This window comes from Bos grunniens, chromosome 12 (genome assembly GCF_055505025.1).
Source record: "Bos grunniens cultivar Pamir isolate PY7600 chromosome 12, Bosgru_T2T1.0, whole genome shotgun sequence".
Lineage (NCBI taxonomy): Eukaryota > Metazoa > Chordata > Mammalia > Artiodactyla > Bovidae > Bos > Bos grunniens.
This window is the reverse complement of record NC_141176.1, coordinates 33,953,167-33,976,081: the sequence shown is the minus strand read 5'-3', so window position 1 is coordinate 33,976,081 and position 22,915 is coordinate 33,953,167. Positions and strand designations below refer to the sequence as shown.

Genomic DNA, 22,915 nt, shown 5'->3' with positions numbered 1-22,915 from the left:
CTGCAACATAGGAGACCTGGGTTTGATCCTTGGGTTGGGAAGATCCCCTGGAGAAGGGAAAGGGTACCCACTCCAGTATTCTGGCCTGGAGAACTCCATGGACTGTATAGTCCATGGGTTCACAAAGAGTCAGACACGACTGAGCAACCTTCACTTTCACTTTCTTTCATTGAGGCAATTATATGATTTTATTTTTCATTTTGGTAATGTGGATGGTGTTGACATATTGATTTGTAGATACTAAACTGATCTTCTGGAGAAGGCAATGGCACCCCACTCTAGTACTCTTGCCTGGAAAATCCCATGGATGGAGGAGCCTGGTGGGCTACAGTCCATGGGGTCACTAAGAGTCGGACACGACTGAGCGACTTCACTTTCATTTTTCACTCTCATGCATTGGAGAAGGAAATGGCACCCCACTCCAGTGTTCTTGCCTGGAGAATCCCAGGGACGGGGGAGCCTGGTGGGCTGCCGTCTGTGGGGTCGCACAGAGTCGGACACGACTGAAGCGACTGAGCTTAGCAAACTGATCTTCCATCCTTAGAGTAAATCCCACTTGATCATTGTGTATGACCCTTTTAATGTATTGTTGAATATGGTTTGCTAATATTTTACTGAGGATTTTTGTGTCTGTTATTCAGGGATATTGGCCTGTAATTTTCTTGTGATGTTCTTTTTCATTCGGTATCAGAGTAATGCTGACCTTGTAAAATGAGTTTGGAAGTGTTCCCTCCTCTTCTGTTTTTTGAAAATGGTTGGTATTAATTCTTCTTTGAATGTTTGGTAGAATTCACTAGTGAAGCCTTCTGGTTCCAGACTTTTGTTGGGAGTTTTTAAATTACTGATTCAGTTTCTTTAGTAGTAATGGGTGTACTCAGATTTTCTGTTTAGGTTGTATGTTTCTAGGCCTTTATCCGTGGCTTCCAGGTTGTCAAATTTGTTACCATCTAATTGTTCATAGTTGTCTTTTGTGGTCCTTTTCTTTCTGTAGTGTCAGTTGTAATGCCTTCTCTTTCATTTCTGATTGAGTCTTCTCTTTCTTGGTAAGTCTAGCTAAAGGTTTGTTAACTTGATCTTTTTAAAGGACCAACTTTTAGCTTCATTGATTTTTTCCTACTGACTTTTGAGTCTCTATTTCATCTGTTTTTGTTCTAATCTTTATTTCCTTCCAACTTTGAGTTTTATTTGTTCCTTTTCTAGTTATTTTAGGTATAAAGCTGTCTGAGATTTTTGTTTCTCGAGGTAGGCATTTATTGCTATAAACTTCTCAGAACTGCTTTTGCTGCATTCTTCAAGTTTTAGTATTTTCATTTGTCTCTAGGTATTTTTGGATTTCATGTTGGATTTCTTCATTGATCCATTGGTTGTTCATTCACATGTTGTTTAATTGTCACATATTTGTAAATCTTCCATTTTTTTTGGGGTAATTGAGTTTCAGTTTTGTATCTTGTGATAGGAAAATACGCTTGCTAGTTCAGTCTTCTTAAATTTACCAAGGCTTGTTTAGTAGCCTAATATATGATCTATGCTGCTGCTGCTTGTACTTTGTGTGAATATCTGTGTTTTTGATCACAGCTCTGTGACTACTCTGTTTCTCTCTCTGGCAGTCATTTTCCAGAACTGACAAGGGAACCATCCTCAGATGATTTCTCGTAAGTATATTTTAACAGTTCTTGATACTTTAGTGGGAAAGGCTTTGGAACAATTTTATATTAGCATTTCTCACCAGATTATTTTGTAAATAAAAGTTGCCTGTTATTTCAAGAGAGAACCAGAATAAAAATGAAACATGAGTATGGTTTTAAAAGTCCAATCGTGCTACAGGGATTTTAACAAAAGTACCCAGCTATCGGTTGGATACGTCCTGCTCACTTCTGACTTTCCAGCATATCTTTAAGGTTGTAACATACATGTTGTAGCATGTATCAGAATTTCACTCCTTTTGAAGGCTGAGTAATATTATATATATGTATATACACACAACATTTTGTTTATTAACTCATCTGTTGTGTGGCTGTCTGGATCCAGCATGGTTGTGTTTCAGTTGTTCACCCTCGTGATGGTGGGGCTATACTCGCTGCCCAGAATCATGAGAGAGGATTGTACCATGTGTTGCCAGCCTGTGGAGAGATCAAAGTCCAAAGACTGAAAGATAGTTTCTACTGAATGCTTATCAGTTTTGCACCACTGAAAAGTTATTAAGTCAAAATAATGTAAGTCAGGGACCATCCTTATTTTGTTCATAGTCAGGTGTGAGATTTACTGTCTTGAGGTTTGAAATAATACACAATATTTCAAATCTTTAAAAGTTTAATATAAATTTATAGCCTTTTTATGTGTGGTTCTTTCTGAAGACAGATTCTTCCTAGGTTTGAGTTAAAGGAACTTTGGAGCTGAGTATTATCTCCTATTCTCTTCTCAGCCGGATTCCTCCTCCACCTAGTGATTCCTGCGACTTTGATGACCCCAGGCTCTTGAAGAACATCGAGGATCATCATGTAAGGGCCATCATTCACTTCTGGAACATTAAACATCTTATGATGCACTTGCATTTATGTATGTATATAGCATCTTGAAAGTTGCTGTTTTGGAACTTGGGGAAGAGATGTGCCTTCACTTCTATGGTGTTAGTACTTTAGGAAAATGATCAGTTTGTGAAGAACACTTTGCATAACTGAATTTGAAGCCTGATTAAGTATGTAGTGAAGTTATAAAGTAAGCACATCAAGATGAGTCTGATCATAGATTTTGCTAACATTTCAGATTTCTGTGTTTTGTAAGATTTATGCAAGACTGTTTCTTCATAGTTGTGAATCTAAGAGGTCATGTATTTTGAAAAGTAATTACGTATCTTTTGGTTAGGATCACCTAGGAAACAAGATATAATATGCAGGATTTATAGCATCCTACTTATGTGCTAGACATTTGAAGGCTGTTTCCTTTAGCACCCGAGTCACCTCGGAGAGATGATGGGGAGCTGCATAGAAAACTTGACTTGGCCAGAAGTCACCCAGCAAACAGATGGAGAAATGAGAGTCAGAATCTTAGACTGTTGGATTCTTAACTGTGATGTCACATTCTGAACTATTGGAGCAAACCAGGATTTACTGCTGGTCCATATAAATGCATTTTTGTTCTAAAGGCTATTCTGAAAAATACTAACTTTTAATGATCAGAGCATTTCACAACCAGTTTAACCAGTATAAATTAGACCTAATATGACTTTTCTAAAAAAAAAAAAAAAAAATTCAGTTTTGAAATTAGGTAAACTCTAGCAACATTAAAACTTTATCTTTCCCAAATTTTGTGAAGAGATAGGTATATTTAAAATGTTCTCTGAATTCTCAGTGAGGAGGTCTGCTATACTGTATTTCAGTTAGTGCCTATTTGTTGATGCTAGAACTTTCCCAGCAGTGTTCTGAGATGTGAGCATGGAAGGCACCCATGCTCCCGGGCTGGGAGGCAGCTGTCCTGCTTCAGCCCCAGAGATGCTGACCAGGTGGTCCAGGCTGCAGAGAGGATGCTGCTGAAGGCTGTGCTCTGTGTCAGGATCACAGACGTTGATACTGTCCTTTCCTGGATTTTGGTCTCAGAGGTAGATGGCGCCACTTGGCTAGAGGTCCTCTAAGCAGAAGAGTGGCGTCTCAGAAGAACCTTCTGTGGAGGAGGGGAGTGTTAATTAAGGATGTTAAAGAAATGAGCACCGGTGAGGACTTGCTTTCTGAGAAAGGACTCAAGCGCCCTCAAAGAGTGTTAGGTTGAGAGTGATGGTGCGGATGGGTGGCTGAAAGGGTCTGTTCACATTGGAATGGTGAAGGGTAAGGAGAAAGTACAGGGTGGCAGCAGCAAGGGATTTAAACTGTCAAAGAGCAAACTGGTCCATAAGAGACTCATTCGTTTAGAAACAGTTTAAGGGCTTAGTTCACATTAAACACCTTGCTAGGTACCCAGAGTAGGGGGTTGTGAGCCGCAGGAGATGGGCTGGATGGTGAGCAGGTGTGAACGGAAGGGTGCCTGGAACCGGGGCTCCTGACCTCTGTTCTGAGGGCAGCAGGAAGGAACCCCTGGATTAGAATCCAGGAAGAGTCCTTTGAGCCTGACCCTGAAGTAGATCAGGGGCGTCCTGACAGCCACTGATCTTGGCTCCGTTTGCAGCCCACAGCACCCTGCATCCAGGAGTTCCTGACCCTGCTGGCCGTGTGCCACACCGTGGTCCCCGAGAGGGACGGGGACAGCATTGTCTACCAGGCCTCCTCCCCAGGTGAGGCCCCGCGGCCGGGGTGCCCGCTGCCCCCTTCCCTGACCCCTGGGTGTTTGCATGCTGTTGCCGGCCCTGCCCTGCCCCGCCGTGTGCCTCCGGTCTCCCGCTGGCTGCAGTGTCCTGGGGGACCAGTTCCAGGTCCACAGCTTCTCCTCTGAGGGAGGTGCTCCTTTCTGGGCCCTAGTAGGGGGCGAGGAGTGAGTCGGCACCTTCTAGGTCCTCCGTCTTTACTGCACGGAAGGCCAGGCGTCTGTCGCTGGTGTGGGTCTTTTTCATGGGAAAAATAACACTTGCTGAACAGAATGCTGTCCTTCCCAGAGACGAGTCAACGCCTCCTCTGTTCTTATTGACAGACGAAGCCGCTTTGGTCAAAGGGGCCCGGAAGCTGGGCTTTGTCTTCACAGCCAGAACGCCCTACTCTGTCATCATCGAGGCCGTAAGTGACAGCCCCAGGTGCCGCCGGATGGTCCTGGTCACCTGCTTTCTGGAAGGCTGTCTGTTAGATATAGTAACGCCTGTTGTAACTAGGAGAGCTGGTTGTCTGTGAAACTAGGCATGTTGAGAATTGACAGGTTGTGTGGTTCTGCTGGCTCCCGGTTGTGTGTTTTTATGTTGTTGGCTCAGGGTTGTGTTTTTGCATTTCTATCATCTTTCTCTCTCAAAGGCACTACCCATGGTCTTCCACCCACTGATGTGGGATAACGTGCAGGAGAGAACGTGGGAAGCCTGATGCTGGGTCTGTGATTGTTGGGAATAATCCTCTATCCACCCCCCGCTCCAACCCCCTCCTCAGGGCGGGCCCATGTCTATCTCTCTGAAGCCCTTGGTCTCTGACTCTGGTCTCCGAGGCTGGCAGAGGATGGAGTTGGCACTTAAAGTTTTTTTTTTGATGTGGGTTTTTCCCCCCTCCTTGAAATCAAGGCTTTTGATTTTTTTCTGAGTTTCCCTCTCAAGGAGCTAGAGGGAGAAATTTGGGGATAAGAAAAGGTTGAAATCAGGAATGAGGTCAGATAGGGACCTTGGGGTGGCTACGGGTGTTTTCTGTAATGAGCCGAGAGGGGCCACGCTCACTGTCTTGGTGGGTGAGGGTCTGTGGGCAAGTCCTCTAACGATCCCCACCCTCCGTTTGGGGAGGACTTGTGGCTTTTTACAGCTCTTGGCTTTCTGCATCCTCAGATCTCATGGATGCATGTGAAGTTCGTGTCCATCTGGTGTAATAAGTCCATGTTGTTCCCAACCTGGTGGCGGTCCATTCTTTTACTTACATGCAGAACTTATATCATATTCCAAGTTGTTTTCAGAATTCCCCTGAATTTGGGGTGTGGACATTTGGTAGCAAAACCTAACGGGACTGCACAGGGCTGCGCCTGTTCTGTGTGACTCTCACCAAGCCACATAGCTTGCTGCACAGGCTGCAGTCCACGGGGTCACAAAGAGATGGACATGACTGAGCAACCAACACTGCAGAAAACCCATGTGTTGTATAACAGGGTGCAGTCCCAGCCCTGCGGGAATGTAGTGGGGTGGAGTGGGCGTATATACTTCTGTGAAATGTGAAAAATTCTGGATTCGTGAGCCTAACTGGCCCCAGGTTTGGGATGGACCTGTGTAGCTCGTGTCCTTTATTTATGTGCCTTGGAAATGACTCTGTCACTAGCTAGTAGGACGGTCACTCCTGGTGGAGGAAATGAGAAGCTTCCACCAGAAGGGGGCGCTGTGACCCTACCAGACTAACTGCGGAGAACTGTACAGGTTGGAAGGCGTCTGACCCGGAATAGATGGAGAGAATGAGAGATGGAGGAGGGGAGGGATGGGGGGCAGGTGTGTGTAGAGAGGTTTGTGAGTGAGGAGTCGGTTGTTTTGAGATGCTAATGCTTTACACTTCAGGTAAGAGAGGTAAGAGCTTTTTTTTTTTTTTCCCCTTCCTCTGTAGATGGGACAGGAACAGACTTTTGGTATCCTGAATGTCCTGGAATTCTCCAGGTATATTTCTCTTTTCTTAAACTCTCTCTATATATACTGATCAGAAAGAAGAATCAGAGGGAGAGGGTGGGTCCTGATGGAAGTTGTGCAAGGAGGCATGTGCTTGCTGGCGGGGGTGCTGGGGAGGAGCCATGGAGGGACCTCAGTGCTAAATCACGAAGTTCTTGAAATCCATCATCTCTTTCCACTCCAGTCAAAAGAAGGCAGGATGAGATGCTCTTGAGTGAAGTAGGTTTACATTTGATCTTCCCCTTTGTTACTTGGCATGTGACTGGATATTTTTGAGCTGTGCAATAAGAGTACATGGACAGAATATCATCAGAAGAAAATTAGGTACCCAGAGGAGGCACTCAAGGTCTCCATTTCTGTCTCTCCTGCCATCAAGAGCTGTGCTAGTGAGTCTGCTTGGTAGGGAAAAGAATAGGTTTATGTCCCTTATATGTAAATAAGAGAGTAGGAGGCACACAAATTTTGACTTGGAGGAGGAAGGTAGGGAAAATGGAGATTGGGGCAGCCAGACCACCTTTTGGGCTGCTTACTGTTTAGTCACAGGATGTGATCCTGTAAAACAGCAATGGCGGTTTTTTTCCTTTGTGTCTTTACTCTTACAGCGACAGAAAGAGAATGTCTGTGATAGTGCGAACTCCTTCGGGACAGCTTCGACTCTACTGTAAAGGGGCTGTAAGTACTGGCTGATGTCTGCACGGTGGGGGACCCCTGCTTCTCCCTTAACCGCCATTCTCAGCACCCCTCATGGTCACTCAGGTTGAAAGGCTCCTGATGCTCACTGAGAGGTAAAAGCCCGATGACCATGACAGGGGTTCAAGCCAGTGTGGCCAGGGCAGTCAGTGGTTGGTTTCAGAAACAGTAGCTGGCTGTGTCCTCCAGAATCCTTGGCGTGTGAATTTTGATTGCCGTTTTCCACCCTTGCATTGTGACTGTGAGAGATGCAATCATTTGTGTTGACCTATGATCTTTTAGGATTTCCCAGGTGGTAAAGAAGCCCCCTGCCAATGCAGGAGACATAAGAGATGTGGGTTCGGACCCTGGGTCAGGAAGTTTCCCTGGAGGAGGGCATGGCAACCCACTCTTGCCTGGAGAATCCCATGGACAGAGGAGCCTGGGAGGTAACAGTCGATGGGCTCGCACAGAGTCAGACACGACTGCAGCTACTTAATCTTTTAAGGATTCTGGTGTGTATTTTTTCTTTAGTAGCTGTTCTCAGTATTTGTGGTTTTTATTCACCACAGAGGCTGTGTGGCAGGCTTGAGGTGGTGTCCATCTGTGGTCCATCATCACCTCTGGTCCCCTCTGGTTACTTCCTACGTCAGGCTTTTTGTCCTCTCTGCCTCCTGGTCATTGAATCTAAATCTTTAGGGAAAGATGCTGTTGTTTATGAGCCTGACTCACAAAACTACATTCTGTAAAACTGTGGTCTTATGTGTTGAAGGAAAGCTTTATTAAGCTCAGCTCTTGAGTCTGTGTCAGAAAATATGAAATAATACTAGGATCAACAATGCATTGGAAATCTTACTGATCTTTACCAATTGTGGGAAGAAGTATTTGAGGACACTGTGACCAGAGTTTTTAAAAGTGGGCAATGTGTGTGAATTCTAAAGGCATCCTATGTGAATTCATTAAGGTCCAGATTATGTTAGGGTTGACTCTTTGCGACCCCATGGACCACAGTGCACCAGGCTTCCCTGTCCTTCACCATCTCTCAGAGTCTGCTCAAACTCAAGTGAGTTTGTCGGTGATCACTCGAGTCAGTGATGCCATCCAACCATCTTATCCTCTGTGTTCCCTTCTCTTCTTGCCCTCAGTCTTTCCTGGCATCAGGATCTTTTCCAATGAGTTGGCTCTTTGCATCAGGTGCCCAAAGTATTATAGGATTTAATTTTTTTCCAACTTGCCTCCCCCCAAACCAAACTAGATTTCTTAAAAGATTTGGGGGGAGCCTAAAACTGTGCTGTTTGTAACATATTTGCTGCATGATCTGTAGCCTGCAGTCCTCCAGCCCTACTTTTGTAGGTCATGTGAATAATCTCTGGGTGATGAACTGTCTATACCGTGTGTTCTCAGCTGAACTGGATTCTGTGCCAGGCAGGTTGTGCCCACCCCCAGGTGGGAGTCCGGCAGCGCTAGGAAGAGACCGCACACTTGAATGGTGTCTGCTGTGTGTTTATGCTTCCCACTTCTGCAGAGGGTATTATAAACTCCACTGGGGGCTTCGCAAATCTGGGTGAACGTGGGCCCCTTTGTGTCCCTGATTACTTATCCTCTGGACACCCGGGGTCCTCCCCGATTTGTGGACCCACAGCCGATTTGCTTTCCACAGCTCATGACTGCATCCAGCCCAGAGCTGTTCTTCCCCTTCCCCACTCAGGCGTGCACTGGATCGAAACCAGGAAGTCAGAGCTGGGCTTGCGGCGCTGAAGGGTTAGTTGGCCTAAGGGTAATTACAGTGTTTCCCTGTTTTATAGGATAACGTGATTTTTGAGAGACTTTCAAAAGATTCAAAATACATGGAGGAGACTCTCTGCCACCTGGAGTACTTTGCCACGGAAGGTGAGTGGAATTTGGAAATGTTATGTCTGCTGGCAGAGCCGTGCTTTCAGGGGGCACTCCAGGGAGCCTTCACATTCATGTGTCATCTCTGGGCAGCACTTGGCTTGCTTCACAGGCAGGTGGTGGTCTTGCGCCAACCCCATCCCCACCCCTGGTGTTCTGTGCCGCTGGCAGTTTCAAGAGTTGAGGCTCAGACCAGCTGTGCTCTGTGACCTACACAGGAACCCCCCCAACTCTTAACCTGGGGGACGCGGGTGAGGCAGGTTCACACCGGATGCTGCACAGAATTGTCTTCTAGTTCCTTTCTGGGAAAACTCCCCTTGTTGTTGTTTTCCTTATGACACTGGCTCCTTGACTTCTGGTGAGAATAACCCACTGAACCCACAGAGAACAGGAAAGGAGTTCTCTGCAGGGTTTAGACAGACTGATGTCAGGCTCCTCTGCACATGGGTGCAATGAGAACCGGGCCCCTGCGTGAGTGCTGGCCACTGCTTCCTCGTCTCCCTGGGCTCCCGTGGGCATGTGTACCCATGTCTGTGCACACACACGCACACACGGGGATGTGGGGGAACACACATGGGAACACACATGTGGGAGCACAGTTCCACACAGGGACACATGCACGCATGGGAACACACATGATCGCATGGGAGCACACTCCCACACAGGGACACATGCACACATGGGAACACACATGCACACATGCAAACACATGCACACATGGGAACACACATGCACACATGGGGATGTAGGGGAACACACGCACACGTGGGAACACAGTCCCACACAGGGACACATGCATGCATGGGAACACACATGATCGCATGGGAGCACACTCCCACACAGGGACACATGCACACATGGGAACACACATGCACACATGGGAACACACTCCCACCAAGGGACACACACACACGGGGACATAGGGGAACACACATGGGAACACATGTGCACACCTGGGAACACACATGCACACGTGGGAGCACACTCCCAGACAGGGACACATGCGCACATGGGAACACACATGCACACGTGCAAACACACATGCACACATGGGAACACACTCCCACCAAGGGACACACACACACACAGGGCCATAGGGGAGCACACTCCCACCGAGGGACACATGCACACGCACACACACAGCCTGGCTGACTGAAGCCCGTGTCTTCCACGTGGTAGCGTGCCAGGCCTTTGTTGCTGTCTGACAGGTGCTCCTGCCCTCCGGCCCTGGCTCCTCCTGGGTGTGGGTCGTGCCCAGCTCTTGTCCTGCTCTGCTGCTGGGGGCTCACTCTTATGGCTTCTCTACTGTCAGCATCTGTAGAAGAGCTGGTTTATATTAAAATAGAATTGCTTTTAAATTCCCCTTTTGAGCATGCGAACGTGGAGTCAGAGTGACCCTACAGAGCCGATGGTCTGTCTCACTTTTGCACACGCTGGTGGGGTCGCACAGTGTCCCCCGGGGGTAAGCCCCCTGCTGGCCCGTCACCAGCAGCCTCACCAAGAGACGCTGGGGCTGTCTTGCAGGCTTGCGGACTCTGTGTGTGGCTTACGCCGACCTCACTGAGCAGGATTACGAGGAGTGGCTCAAAGTCTACCAGGAAGCCAGCACCATCCTGAAGGACCGCGCTCAGCGGCTGGAGGAGTGCTACGAGATCATCGAGAAGGTAACGGCACGTGGCGGGGTTGTATCGCCCAGCGACGCCCAGCGGGCAGACAGTCTGTGAGCAGGACTCCTTTTGCTCAACTTGCACAGTGATGCTCTCTATCTTATGAGTGTCTTAACTCACCATTAGCTTTTTTGTTGTTGTTGTTTTTCTCACTAGGAAATTACAATTTATTGAACACAAAAATTGGCAGCCTGATAACTTACTTTATGACATATTACCCTTACGTAACAGTTACCTGGTTATTTGAAACTTTTCATAAAACGAGTTCATTAAATCAATGAGGTACATCAGTGAAGAAAGATACACTTTGGAAAAACACAAAACCAAGTAAAAAGTCATCATTAGTTTTTAATCGTTTCTCTTCTTTAAGAAACCATCAGTTTTTATGGGGTACTGGAAAGGTCTAGCCACCCTCTGCCAAGCATTCGTGTCTTTAAGTATCAGGGCAAAAACAGCATCAATGACTTTCGGGGCTGGCCTGAAATGAGGCTTAATGAGATTAGTTGACCCTGTTGAGTTTCCTGGGCCGATAGAATGTCTAGGCTGGTTGGGCATCTTACCTACTGTTGTCACGCTTAATATCCCAACACGGTTTGAGCTCTGCCTTTGCGGCTCCACGTTGCTGGTGTGGATTTTGTTGTTATTTCAGTTTCTCCCAAGATGTGAATTAGCTTTCTACAGGCTGATCCCCTGAAATCTGGAAGCCGGTGTTCAACCTTTTGTTTCATGTCAGCAACTGTTGGTCCTTCCGTTTTCCAGTTTCAGTAGCTTCAGAGTCCTTGCTTGCTTGCTTTTCTCATCCCTTTATTTATTTAGATTCACCTTTGCTTTTTTTCCCCCTTGTTTGTCATTTTAATGAAATTTGGGTGCAGATGGAGCTGAATTCACGTGTCCATTTACCCTGATTCCCCGAAGATTCGAATATTTACTTTGTGAATCATAAAGCAACTAAATAGATGAAGTACCCATGTGGCCCCATGCTAGAGGTGGGCACTCAGGACCTCGTTGGCTTGCTGGTCACTGAACCATTTCTTCTCAGGTGTTAGCTGGACCACTGTCCTTTGCTTGTCAGTGAAGTGAGAGGGAGGGCTCAGTTCAGTTAGTGTCCCCAAGGTGACTTGCCCGAGTGCTGTGCCTCCAGACGGTCTCCATGCCTGGGTACCCAGAAGTAGATGATGAGCACTGGCCTGCGTGCATGTGTGGGGAGTGGGGGGCTCTGGCCTTGTGGATGGTTTTGAAATGCCACACATGTCTGTCATTAATTATCTGCAAACAAAGTTTTCATGTAGAGGAATTAAGGTAATTACTTCAGAACATTTTGACTGCCTTTCGTTTGTGAGGAGTTTTGTCATTCATGCCTCTCTCACATGTTTCCCCATGTTTAATTGAAACTGTTTTTCAATCCAGAATCTACTGCTACTTGGAGCCACCGCCATAGAAGATCGACTTCAGGCAGGCGTGCCGGAAACCATAGCAACTCTGTTGAAGGCCGAGATTAAAATATGGGTGTTGACAGGCGACAAACAAGAAACTGCTATTAATATAGGTAATTCATTTAAAAAATAATTTCCCGATGCTGATTTTTGTCTTGTGTTTTTAAAGTCTTGTAGAAGTGTCCATGGGCTCTTCAGACACACTGACAGATAGTGTTTTATAGAATTCTTTATTCACAAGGTCGAGAAAAGTTTAGTGAAACCAAATGAACATGCTCTTTATGAGCATTATCTGCCTGCTATAAACATTAAGACTATGACACCTTCCTGAAAAGTGATTGAACACACTTATAGGGCTTCCCTGGAGAAGGCAATGGCACCCCACTCCAGTACTCTTGCCTAGAAAATCCCATGGACAGAGGAGCCTGGGAGGCTGCAGTCCATAGGGTCGCTGGGGGTTGGACACAACTGAGTGACTTCACTTTCACTTTTCACTTTCAGGCATTGGAGAAGGAAATGGCAACCCACTCCAGTGTTCTTGCCTGGAGAATCCCAGGGACAGGGGAGCCTGGTGGTCTGCCGTCTGTGGGGTAGCACAGAGTCAGACACAACTTAAGTGACTTAGCAGCAGCATAGGGCTTCCGTGGTGGTTCGGTGGCAAAATATCCACCTGCAATGCAGGAGACACAGGAGAGGCTGGTTCGATCCCTGGGTTGGGAAGATCCCCTGGAGTAGGAAATGGCAACCCACTCTAGTATCCTTGCTTGGAAAACCCCATGGACAGAGGAGCCTGGTAGGCTACAGTCCATGGAGTCAAAGAGTCAGACAGGACTGAGCGACTGAGTATGCATTCATAAAACCTAGAGAATTCAAGAGTTGATGAGAGCTTGATTTTCTTATTACTTTTTCAACAAAAATTTAGTCTCAGAGACTAAGCATATTTTCATTAAGTTTAAATGTGCGTTACTATTTTAGTTATAGCCATTTTAATGATTTTTACCAATTGATATGTTTTTTCTAACAGGCTTGCATCTTTCCCTTCCCTGTATGTGTTGACAACCTCTTTGGTTTCTAAGTATTGCAGAAATGAAAACTGAAGAAAGGGAATTTAAGTCCAAATGACTTGATGAGTATTGCTGAAGATGGCTTTATTTCTTGTTTATGGCTGAGTAGTATTCCTCTGTGTATATACCACTGAATTAGGGCATCAGTTGAGCCTGCAGAGGATGCAGTGTAGATGTCTAGACTTGATGTTGGACTTGTCCACATCAGACCACAGGCAACGGCGGTGAGCAGCCTGAGGTTGTGCTCCGGATCAAGGACAATCATCAGCCTCTGTTCTGGTCCCATGTTCCTCAAACCTTCTGTGATATGAGCTGTTATCCATCTGTCTCCCACTATATGGACTGGATATTTTGTACATTTGGGTGTGTCCTATGTGTATGTTAGGGTACCCAGAAGGTACTTGGGAAGCAGATCAAGTGTCTAGCAGTTTTCCTTTTAGCTGGAGTAAGGAGAAGAGTCCTGAGAGCCAATTTTGCTGTGCTGGGGGTCGTTTCTCTACCCTGTCTTTGGTCTTTACACATCAGCAGTCTTAGAGCCCTGGGACTGGGAGACATCAGAATCTACAAGGGCTCACTCTACGTTTCTCGGGGCCATGAATCCTGGTGCAGGATGCATTTTAAACAGATTCACAGAGCTTTCACGAACACCCTCTCCAAAATTTGACTTAGAAAACCCTAGAGAAGGTACTTTATTTCATGCATTCTAAGACACAAATTGTTTTCATATTTCACTGCCTCTGAAGTTGGAGTGTCTTATGGCTGTTGACTCTTATGGTTTTTAACTGGCAACGTTTCCCTTTAGAGGTGACATTTGGTGTTTGGTGCTATTGGCTGTCTTTAGTATTTGCTCTATCTCTTGTCATTTATCTACCACCTGTCCACCCATCTGTCTGTCAGAGTTTGAAAATTTATTTGAAGCATTCCTTTTAGTTTATACCTTGAAAATAAATACATGTGGTCAAGTTAAATTCCAGGATATTTGTCTCGTATGAGCTTATGAATATTAGGTAGACACAGTCATCCCATGTGTGACTTTGAGGTCCTTTGGAACTGGCACAATGCCAGGACTCTGCAGTGCCGTGCTTGAAACACACTAATGAGCTGTGTTTCCGGGAACTGGCAATTCTCTTTTTTAGCCCAAAAATTTAGCATCAGCTATTCTAAAGTGAAATTTCAGCTGTAGCCTTTGTGAATCATGTAGTTGTCATTTCCTATTATGGCTGGATGAAGCATCTATTACGTAGTAAGAAAGTAGATGTGAGGTTTTCAGGGTCTATAATTTTCTTTTAATGGAGGTAGCATAAGTGAGAACAAACTCCGAATGCATATCCATTTTAAAGTCATCATGCTGGGAACAGCTTTCATTTCAGACACCTCCCGTGCCCCGCTGCCATCGACTTTTTGGTGTCATTTGATACCTTAAAACCACTTCTGTAGTCTTTTGCAAGTTTAATTTCTGAAAGCCATGAAGGTGGACTTGCCCACTGCCAGGAAGATGAGTCTGGTTGTCATGCGGTGCTGGGGGCGCCCGGCCCCGGCCCCAGTGACACTAACAGGAGAGTCAGGTGTGTGGTTTCTTGATGACCTGTAGCTCCATAGTTGCCAGATGCTCCTCTGTAGACTGTGGAGCTTAGATTCCCAACTTGGGGCCTGAGTGAATCATGAGACAACTCAAGAATGAGACAGATGAGAAAGTCCCCGTCATGCAGTGTAGATGCCGAGCATGGCTGGTGTTCATAGTGGTTACTCAGTGAATGTGCACGTGGTGGTTGGCGTATGATGGCTCAGTCCTTTCTGTAAGTCTCACATCCCCTTTGAGATCGACATTATCCCCTTTTAAAGATGGAACTGAGGCACAGAGATACCAGGTCACCTAGCCTGGGCCACACCTAGCCTGAGAGTCTGTGAGCCTGACATGTGACAGTCACTTCCCAGAAGGAAAGATGTGCGTCAGAAAGACCAAGGGAGTGCTCGCTTCAGCAGCACATATACTAAAATTGGAACAATACAGAGAAGATTAGCATGGCCCTGTGCAAGGATGACATGCAAATTCATGATGCATTCCATATTTTTTATATATGACATCTGGAAAAAAATGGTACTGAAGAATTTATTTACAGGGAAACAATGGAGAAACAGGCATAGAGAATAGACTTATGGACATGTGGAGAGGGGAGGAGAGAGTGAGATGTGTGGAAAGAGTAACATGGAAACTTACATTACCATATGCAAAATAGGCAGCCAGTGGGAATTTGCTCTATGGCTTAGGAAACTCAAACAGGGGCTCTGAATCAACCTAGAGGGGTGGGATGGGGAGGGAGTTTCAAAGGGGAAGGGATATATGTTTACCTATGGCTGATTCATGTTGAGGTTTGACAGAAAACAGCAAAATTCTATGAAGCAATTATCCTTCAATAAAAAAAAAATAATTAATTAAAAAAAAAAAAGAAAGACCAACGGAGGCTACGTGGGTGAGATGGGTTTAAAACTTGAACCTCAAGAATTTGTTTCAGACAAAGAATGAGCATAGCACAGATCAACGATGGCAGGGTTTGCAGGGGCCATGGTGAGGTATGGTTGAAGCCTTTCTGAGAGGCATCTGAGGATCTGGCGAGAAAGGTGCCTAGGTGTGGTTCTGTGGACAAGCCTTCAACATTCTGGTTCTCTGATGGGGAGGGATTCTTGAGCCTTGACCCAGTCTGGAGGAGACTGGGTTCCATCTGTTATCATCCGTTTTTGACATCTGGCGCTATGTTCCATACACTCACACTTGAACACTGAATGACCAGATTCTACCTGATATCATTTAGAACCCGCAGCATACTTGTTGAGGATTTGGAGCCAAGGTGAATCCCACTGTTGGGTAGTTTGGTGGATCCAGGTATATGGTTAGTAGGAATCAGTCATTCCTAACCCTTCCAGAGGGTTTCCCGGGTGGCACAGTGGTAAAGAACCCACCTGCCAATGCAGGAGATGTAAGAGACATGGGTTCAGTCCCTGGGTCGGGAAGATCCTGTGGAGAAGGAAATGGCAACCCACTCCAGTATTCTTGCCTGGAGAATCCGATGGACAGAGGAGCCTGTGGGCTATAGTCCATAGTGCCACTAAGACTTGGACATGTCTGGAGCGACTTAGCATGAACACAAACCTTCAAAAGTGTCTCCGAAGAAATCTGGGTTGAGCTATCTTTGACAATTTATGCTTACCTCAAAAAAAAGACACTGATAGTGAGTTCCAAGAGGTTTGGTTTGGTCATATTTTCTAGTGTGAATGATGATTTTATTAAAGCCAGGTCCAGCTCTAAGTACCGTAGATGCTGTAATATTTTGATTTCTTTGATTCTACTCAGGTAGCAGAAAGACTCAACACTTTAGTGGTGTACTGTTAACTTCGGCCCTAGTAAAGAGTGAAATCCCAGAGGTCCCCTCCTCAGTCATTTTACGGTCGTCTTGTTAGATTGTGAGATTAAAGAAATAGACCTCAATTTACAAGAGTAGATTGACATTTCATACCTGGCTCTTCTCCAAGAGTTGATCTCATTTTATCCAAAAACATTAGAAGTCAAGCACAGCAAACTTGGATTGACATAATTTAATTTGCCACATTAGCTAAGTCACATTGAACTGTGTTAAACTTCCATGGTCTGTCTAGAGCAAGTGTTCTGTGTGATAATTCTTTAAGCAAAATCTTGCTTCGTTTTCCAAATTAAAAAAAAAACAAACCTGTTTCTTCTCAGAAGCCTTGAGTTCTGTGTATTTAAATTCATGAATGTGTCAGTGGTTTTATTTATTACCCTCTCCCTGCAATGGATAGAAAAATACTTTGAGCTTTTCCATAATATCTTTATGCAGCTTCAGTTGTCAAGTGGCATTTGACTTAAATTGCAAAATGTAAAATCAAGCGGCAGGCGACGGCTTAAAGATTACAGCTTGCTTCTGCAGCTGTTGTTCATATCAAGAACTACCAGCAAATCCTTTGACATGAGTTATACTAAATTTGTAACAGTCTCTATTGTGTGGAGTTGCTGGAAATTTCTGGGGCAAGGGAAGAAAAATGATTAAAGTTTCAATATCCCTGTTTGTCAATGAAAATAAAATGTAGACCTCCCTTCTATATTTCACCTAAGAATATATAGGAAGGAAGAATACATTTGTAAAATTTTGGGGAAAGAAAGTTCAATTATTTCTATCCTGCTCTGTAGAACTTTTAATGGCATCCTGGGAAACTCATTTATACTCATCACTATTGTTAAAATACAGACTCGAACAAGTTTGGAAATGCATATAAAATTGTGTGTTTCCTCCTTTTTTTCCCTCTCCCCCTCTTAGAAGTTTAACAGGTGTTTGCTTGTGTGGTCCTGTGATTTTTGAGTTGTTTTCATTTTAAAAATATTAATAATATGTGGCAGTTGTAACCAGCAAAATAGTCTCATTCCCTTGAGATAACTGTTATTAACTGCCTGGACTAGGTATTCTTGGTGGTATTCTTAAAAAAATTACAATTGGATAAAAAGCTGTAGTTTTGTGCTTGAAAATTTGTGTTCTGAGGTGGCTGCTAAATATTCTTGTCAAATGACCATCATTAGTGAAGAATATACTTCATACATTCCAAAATAAACAAAAATATTTATCACCCCCCCAAAAAAAACACCCCAAGGTTTTTCTCATCTTAATTTTAGTCTGTCTTGAGTTCTATTTTGTGCCTGTTAGTAGTGCTTCGTGGGGATGAAAAGAGAGCCTGCCAGGTAGAATCGAGCACATACGCACAGTAGCTCTGTGACTTGTCCATCAATTAAATGCCTGTTGTCTTTTCTAGTAAATACAGCATCTGTGGGGAGGGTTATTTTGGCTTTTCTTTGGAGGACAGCCCTGGCTCCTGTTGCCCAGGGAACAGCATGGGTTAAGGCCCTTCATGTGATGGTCACGTGCATCCTTGCATGAAGGGTGATGTCCTTCATGCTGATGACTTGTTCCCTGTTTCTGTGGTCTGCTGCTGCTGCTGCTAAGTTGCTTCAGTCGTGTCCGACTCTGTGCGACCCCACAGATGGCAGCCCACCAGGCTCCCCCGTCCCTGGGATTCTCCAGGCAAGAAGACTGGAGTGGGTTGTCATTTCCTTCTCCAATGCATGAAAGTGAAAAGTGAAAGTGAAGTCGCTCAGTGGTGTCCGACTCTTCGCGACCCCATGGTCTGCAGCCTCCCAGGCTCCTCCGTCCATGGGAATTTCCAGGCAAGAGTACTGGAGTGGGGTGCCACTGCCTTCTCAGGTTTCTGTGGTCAGTGGTCCATTACTGCTGTAAGGGCCACTTTTCTAGGTGGGAGGACTCTCTTCTTGCCTTTTCTCGATGAGATCAATTGAGTACGGGTTGGTGGTGAACACATGTTTTTGCCAGCTCTCTTGAGAAGGGTGATTTGAAAGAAAGCCCAGGGCCCCCATAAACACCCTGGGACTTGGGGTTGGCTAGGCCCACCTCCTCCTCTTCCCCAGAGCCTGGGGATTTGAAGGGGAGGAGTCAGAAGAGGCTCTCAAAGTCTGAGTAGGAAAGAGCTTCATAGAAATATGTTCATCTCCGGGAGGAAAAGTGGGAGAGTACCTAGCTTAAATTAACCTACAGAGGAGAGGTACCATTGTTTAAAATGCGATGGGAATTGTTAAGAATTAGCACTGAGATACTCTTATTCCAAACCTGTTTTAAAGCTCATGTAATTTTTGAAATGGGATTGCTTTGAGCTTTCGCAGGAAAAGTAACTCTCTCTGTGTATCATAGGATTCCTTAGAAACCTGCCGTGAGAATTGAAGTAAAAGTGCCAGTGTTAGTCGCTCAGTCATGTTTGACTCTGCAACCCCATGGACTGTAGCCCTCCAGGCTCCTCTGTCCATGGGATTCTCCAGGCACAAATACTGGACTGGGGCCATCCCTTTCTCCAGGGGATCTTCCCAACCCAGGGATTGAACCTGGGTCTCCTGCATCATCAGGTAGATTCTTTGCTGTCTGAGCCACCAGGGAAGTCCCAAGCAGGTGAGGGACTTAATGTCACAGTAGGTGCGTTTATGGTGATTGAGGAGTACTTTTGGGTTCCATTTGTCTCCTAAAGTGTTTGCTGTTGTTCTAGAGAACCCAGAGCTCATCCTATTGTTCTACAGGGATAAGAAGGATAAGGGAAAATCCACAGAAAACTGACAAGTGTTATTGACATTTTAGTTATTAGTTATGGAGACCTTCTTGAGCAGTGCTCTTAGAGCTGTCTGCAAGGGTCAAGCTCTACTCAATTCCTCTGTGTGAACCCATAGGCTTAACATGGTCATCAGTCAGGTGCAGGAGGGGGACTGAATTCAGGTGACTCTGAACATGGTGCGTCCTGGAGAGGATGGTAATTCACGTATCTTGTTCTTTTTTTCACTCTAGGTTATTCCTGTCGGTTGGTGTCACAGAACATGGCCCTTATCCTACTGAAGGAGGATTCTTTGGACGTAAGTAGCTTTTCAAAAGTTATATTTGATATAATTGTGTTAAACCTTTTGTTTATTTCTACTATGGCCGATAAGCAGTGTTTATTTATTTTCCTGAAAAGTGACTATGAAACTACTTGGTGTATTTTCTGTTTTTGTTTATGAATGGATGGCATAAAGTCATATCTTTAAACATCAAAATAGTAAGTTTAGGACATTGCTTTTTGAGCTTCATGATAATGCTTTGTTTTACTCACCTAGAGTTATACATTTATAATGGAGTAGTCTTAGTCTGGTTTGACTTCCTGTTAGGATCTCCATAAGGGAGTGACGGTCAGCTCAAGTGTTGCCTGCTATGAAGACTTGCAGGGTTTCCTTTCTAGTTTCAAGTGTCAGGAGTTGTCTCTGTGTATATGACAGTTGGTTACACAGGCTCAGGGAGAATGGATCAGATCAGATCAGATCAGTCGCTCCGTTGTGTCCGACTCTTTGCGACTCTATGAATCGCAGCCCGCCAGGCCTCCCTGTCCATCACCAACTCCCGGAGTTCACTCAAACTCATGTCCATCGAGTCAGTGATGCCATCCAGCCATCTCATCCTCTGTTGTCCCCTTCTCCTCCTGCCTCCAATCCCTCCCAGGATCAGAGTCTTTTCTAATGAGTCAACTCTTGGCATGAGGCGGCCAAAGTACTGGAGTTTCAGCTTTAGCATCATTCCTTCCAAAGAAATCCCAGGACTGATCTCCTTTAGAATGGACTGGTTGGATCTCCTTGCAGTCCAAGGGACTCTCAAGAGTCTTCTCCAACACCACAGTTCAAAAGCATCAATTCTTCGGTGCTCAGCCTTCTTCACAGTCCAACTCTCACATCCATACATGACCACAGGAAAAACCATAGCCTTGACTAGACGAACCTTTGTTGGCAAAGTAATGTCTCTGCTTTTGAATATGCTATCTAGGTTGGTCATAACTTTCCTTCCAAGGAGTAAGTGTCTTTTAATTTCATGGCTGCAGTCACCATCTGCAGTGATTTTGGAGCCCAGAAAAATAAAGTCTGACACTGTTTCCACTGTTTCCCCATCTATTTCCCATGAAGTGATGGAACCAGATGCCATGATCTTTGTTTTCTGAATGTTGAGCTTTAAGCCAACTTTTTCACTCTCCACTTTCACCTTCATCAAGAGGCTTTTTAGTTCCTCTTCACTTTCTGCCATAAGGGTGGTGTCATCTGCATATCTGAGGTTATTGATATTTCTCCCGGCAATCTTGATTCCAGCTTGTGTTTCTTCCAGTCCAGCGTTTCTCATGATGTACTCTGCATAGAAGTTAAATAAGCAGGGTGACAATATACAGCCTTGATGTACTCCTTTTCCTATTTGGAACCAGTCTGTTGTTCCATGTCCAGTTCTAACTGTTGCTTCCTGACCTGCATACAAATTTCTCAGAATGGGAAAGACTAGAGATCTCTTCAAGAAAATCAGAGATACCAAAGGAACATTTCATGCAAAGATAGGCTTGATAAAGGACAGAAATGGTATGGACCTAACAGAAGCAGAAGATATTAAGAAGAGGTGGCAAGAATACACAGAAGAACTGTACAAAAAAGATCTTCACAACCCCGATAATCATGATGGTGTGATCACTGACCTAGAGCCAGACATCCTGGAATGTGACGTCAAGTGGGCCTTAGAAAGCATCACTACGAACAAAGCTAGTGGAGGTGATGGAATTCCAGTTGAGCTATTCCAAATCCTGAAAGATGACGCTGTGAAAGTGCTACACTCAATATGCCAGCAAATTTGGAAAACTCAGCAGTGGCCACAGGACTGGAAAAGGTCAGTTTTCACTCCAATCCCAAAGAAAGGCAATGCCAAAGAATGCTCAAACTACCACACAATTGCACTCATCTCACACGCTAGTAAAGTAATGCTCAAAATTCTCCAAGCCAGGCTTCAGCAATATGTGAACCGTGAACTTCCTGATGTTCAAGCTGGCTTTTGAAAAGGCAGAGGAACCAGAGATCAAATTGCCAACATCTGCTGGATCATGGAAAAAGCAAGAGAGTTCCAGAAAGACATCTATTTCTGCTTTATTGACTATGCCAAAGCCTTTGACTGTGTGGATCACAATAAACTGGAAAATTCTGCAAGAGATGGGAATACCAGACCACCTGATCTGCCTTTTGAGAAATTTGAAGAGACCCCTATTTGCCCTCTCACGGTCTAAAGCCACTGGTAAGATCTTGGCTGGGAGCTGATTTGAGGGTCACCAGTGGTCTGCTTGGCAGTTTGATAAGATACCAGGAGCTCAACAGTGAGGTTCCATTTGTAGGTCACTTGAATTGAATTGTGAAGAAAGCTGAGCGCCGAAGAATTGATGCTTTTGAACTGTGGTATTGTAGAAGACTCTTGAGAGTCCCTTGGACTGCAAGGAGATCCAACCAGTCCATTCTAAAGGCGATCAGCCCTGGGTGTTCTTTGGAAGGAATGATGCTAAAGCTGAAACTCCAGTACTTTGGCCACCTCATGCGAAGAGTTGACTCATTGGAAAAGACTCTGATGCTGGGAGGGATTGGGGGCAGGAGGAAAAGGGGATGACAGAAGATGAGATGGCTGGATGGCATTACCAATTCGATGGATGTGAGTTTGAGTGAACTCTGGAAGTTGGTGATGGACAGGGAGGCTGGCGTGCTGCGATTCATGGGGTTGCAAAGAGTCAGACACAACTGAGCGACTGAACTGAACTGAACTGAACTAACAAGAGCTTGTTCCTGGCAGGCACCCATGGCTGTGCTTATGGTCAGTGTGTTATATTTAAATGCCAGCACTCAGAGCAGGTGTTAGGGTTAGTTATACTTGTAAAGGGGGAAGATGTTACTACCTGCAAACTGGGGATGTGAATCCTCCTGTCAAGGCCAGGATGTGGTGTTCCGGTTGATGATTCCAGGGGCGGGAGTCAGGGGCGTCTGTACCTCTGAAGCCCCTCATCAGTTCATGTGGACGGTCTCTGCTTTTCCTCCCTGGGGTGTGGTGCTGGGTGAACCACGAGAGATAAGACGCGTTGCTGATTGCTCTTCTGTTTGGATGAGCATTTTCTTTTCAGTCTTTCAATATGAGAGCAGTCTTAAATGAATGACTTAAGAACATGTTGAAGAAGAAGAATCCCTGGGCAGATAAAAACCCAAGCTTACTGTATAAGTAGAAACAGGAATATTCTTTCTTAGAGATGAGCTGTCTGCTCTCATTGGGGAAATTCTTAAGTTATCACTGTCTCCTTCTCCCAGTGTAACCATCTACTTCTTCCACTTAAATTCATAAACCTCATGGAAGATGTTTTAGTTCATGTGAACTTACTCATTTGACCTGAACATTATTTTATTGAGGTACTCTTTTCCCTTTATTACCCAGAACTTAAATTTTCTGTGTAAAATAAAGCAATACATATATATATATATATATATATATAAAGAGAAAACTTTCTGTAAGGGGT

General features: G+C 45.0%; 1 protein-coding gene and 1 non-coding gene across 3 annotated transcripts in view; both read left to right on the top strand.

Annotated features, from left to right (window-relative positions):
* The window catches only part of ATP8A2 (ATPase phospholipid transporting 8A2), a 492,224-nt gene that overhangs the window by 124,794 nt on the left and 344,515 nt on the right, over positions 1–22,915 (top strand). For both annotated transcript variants that reach the window (XM_086329703.1, XM_086329702.1), the window contains exons 15-24: positions 1,608–1,652; positions 2,423–2,498; positions 4,156–4,261; positions 4,615–4,697; positions 6,195–6,244; positions 6,856–6,925; positions 8,728–8,812; positions 10,340–10,479; positions 11,890–12,028; positions 19,384–19,448. In XM_086329703.1, coding sequence (XP_086185829.1) covers positions 1,608–1,652; positions 2,423–2,498; positions 4,156–4,261; positions 4,615–4,697; positions 6,195–6,244; positions 6,856–6,925; positions 8,728–8,812; positions 10,340–10,479; positions 11,890–12,028; positions 19,384–19,448 — 859 coding nt within the window. The remainder of the gene's footprint in view (positions 1–1,607; positions 1,653–2,422; positions 2,499–4,155; positions 4,262–4,614; positions 4,698–6,194; positions 6,245–6,855; positions 6,926–8,727; positions 8,813–10,339; positions 10,480–11,889; positions 12,029–19,383; positions 19,449–22,915) is intronic.
* LOC147361654 (U6 spliceosomal RNA) lies at positions 14,947–15,052 on the top strand. The gene has a single exon (XR_015138510.1). It is a non-coding gene; the product is annotated as a U6 spliceosomal RNA (small nuclear RNA).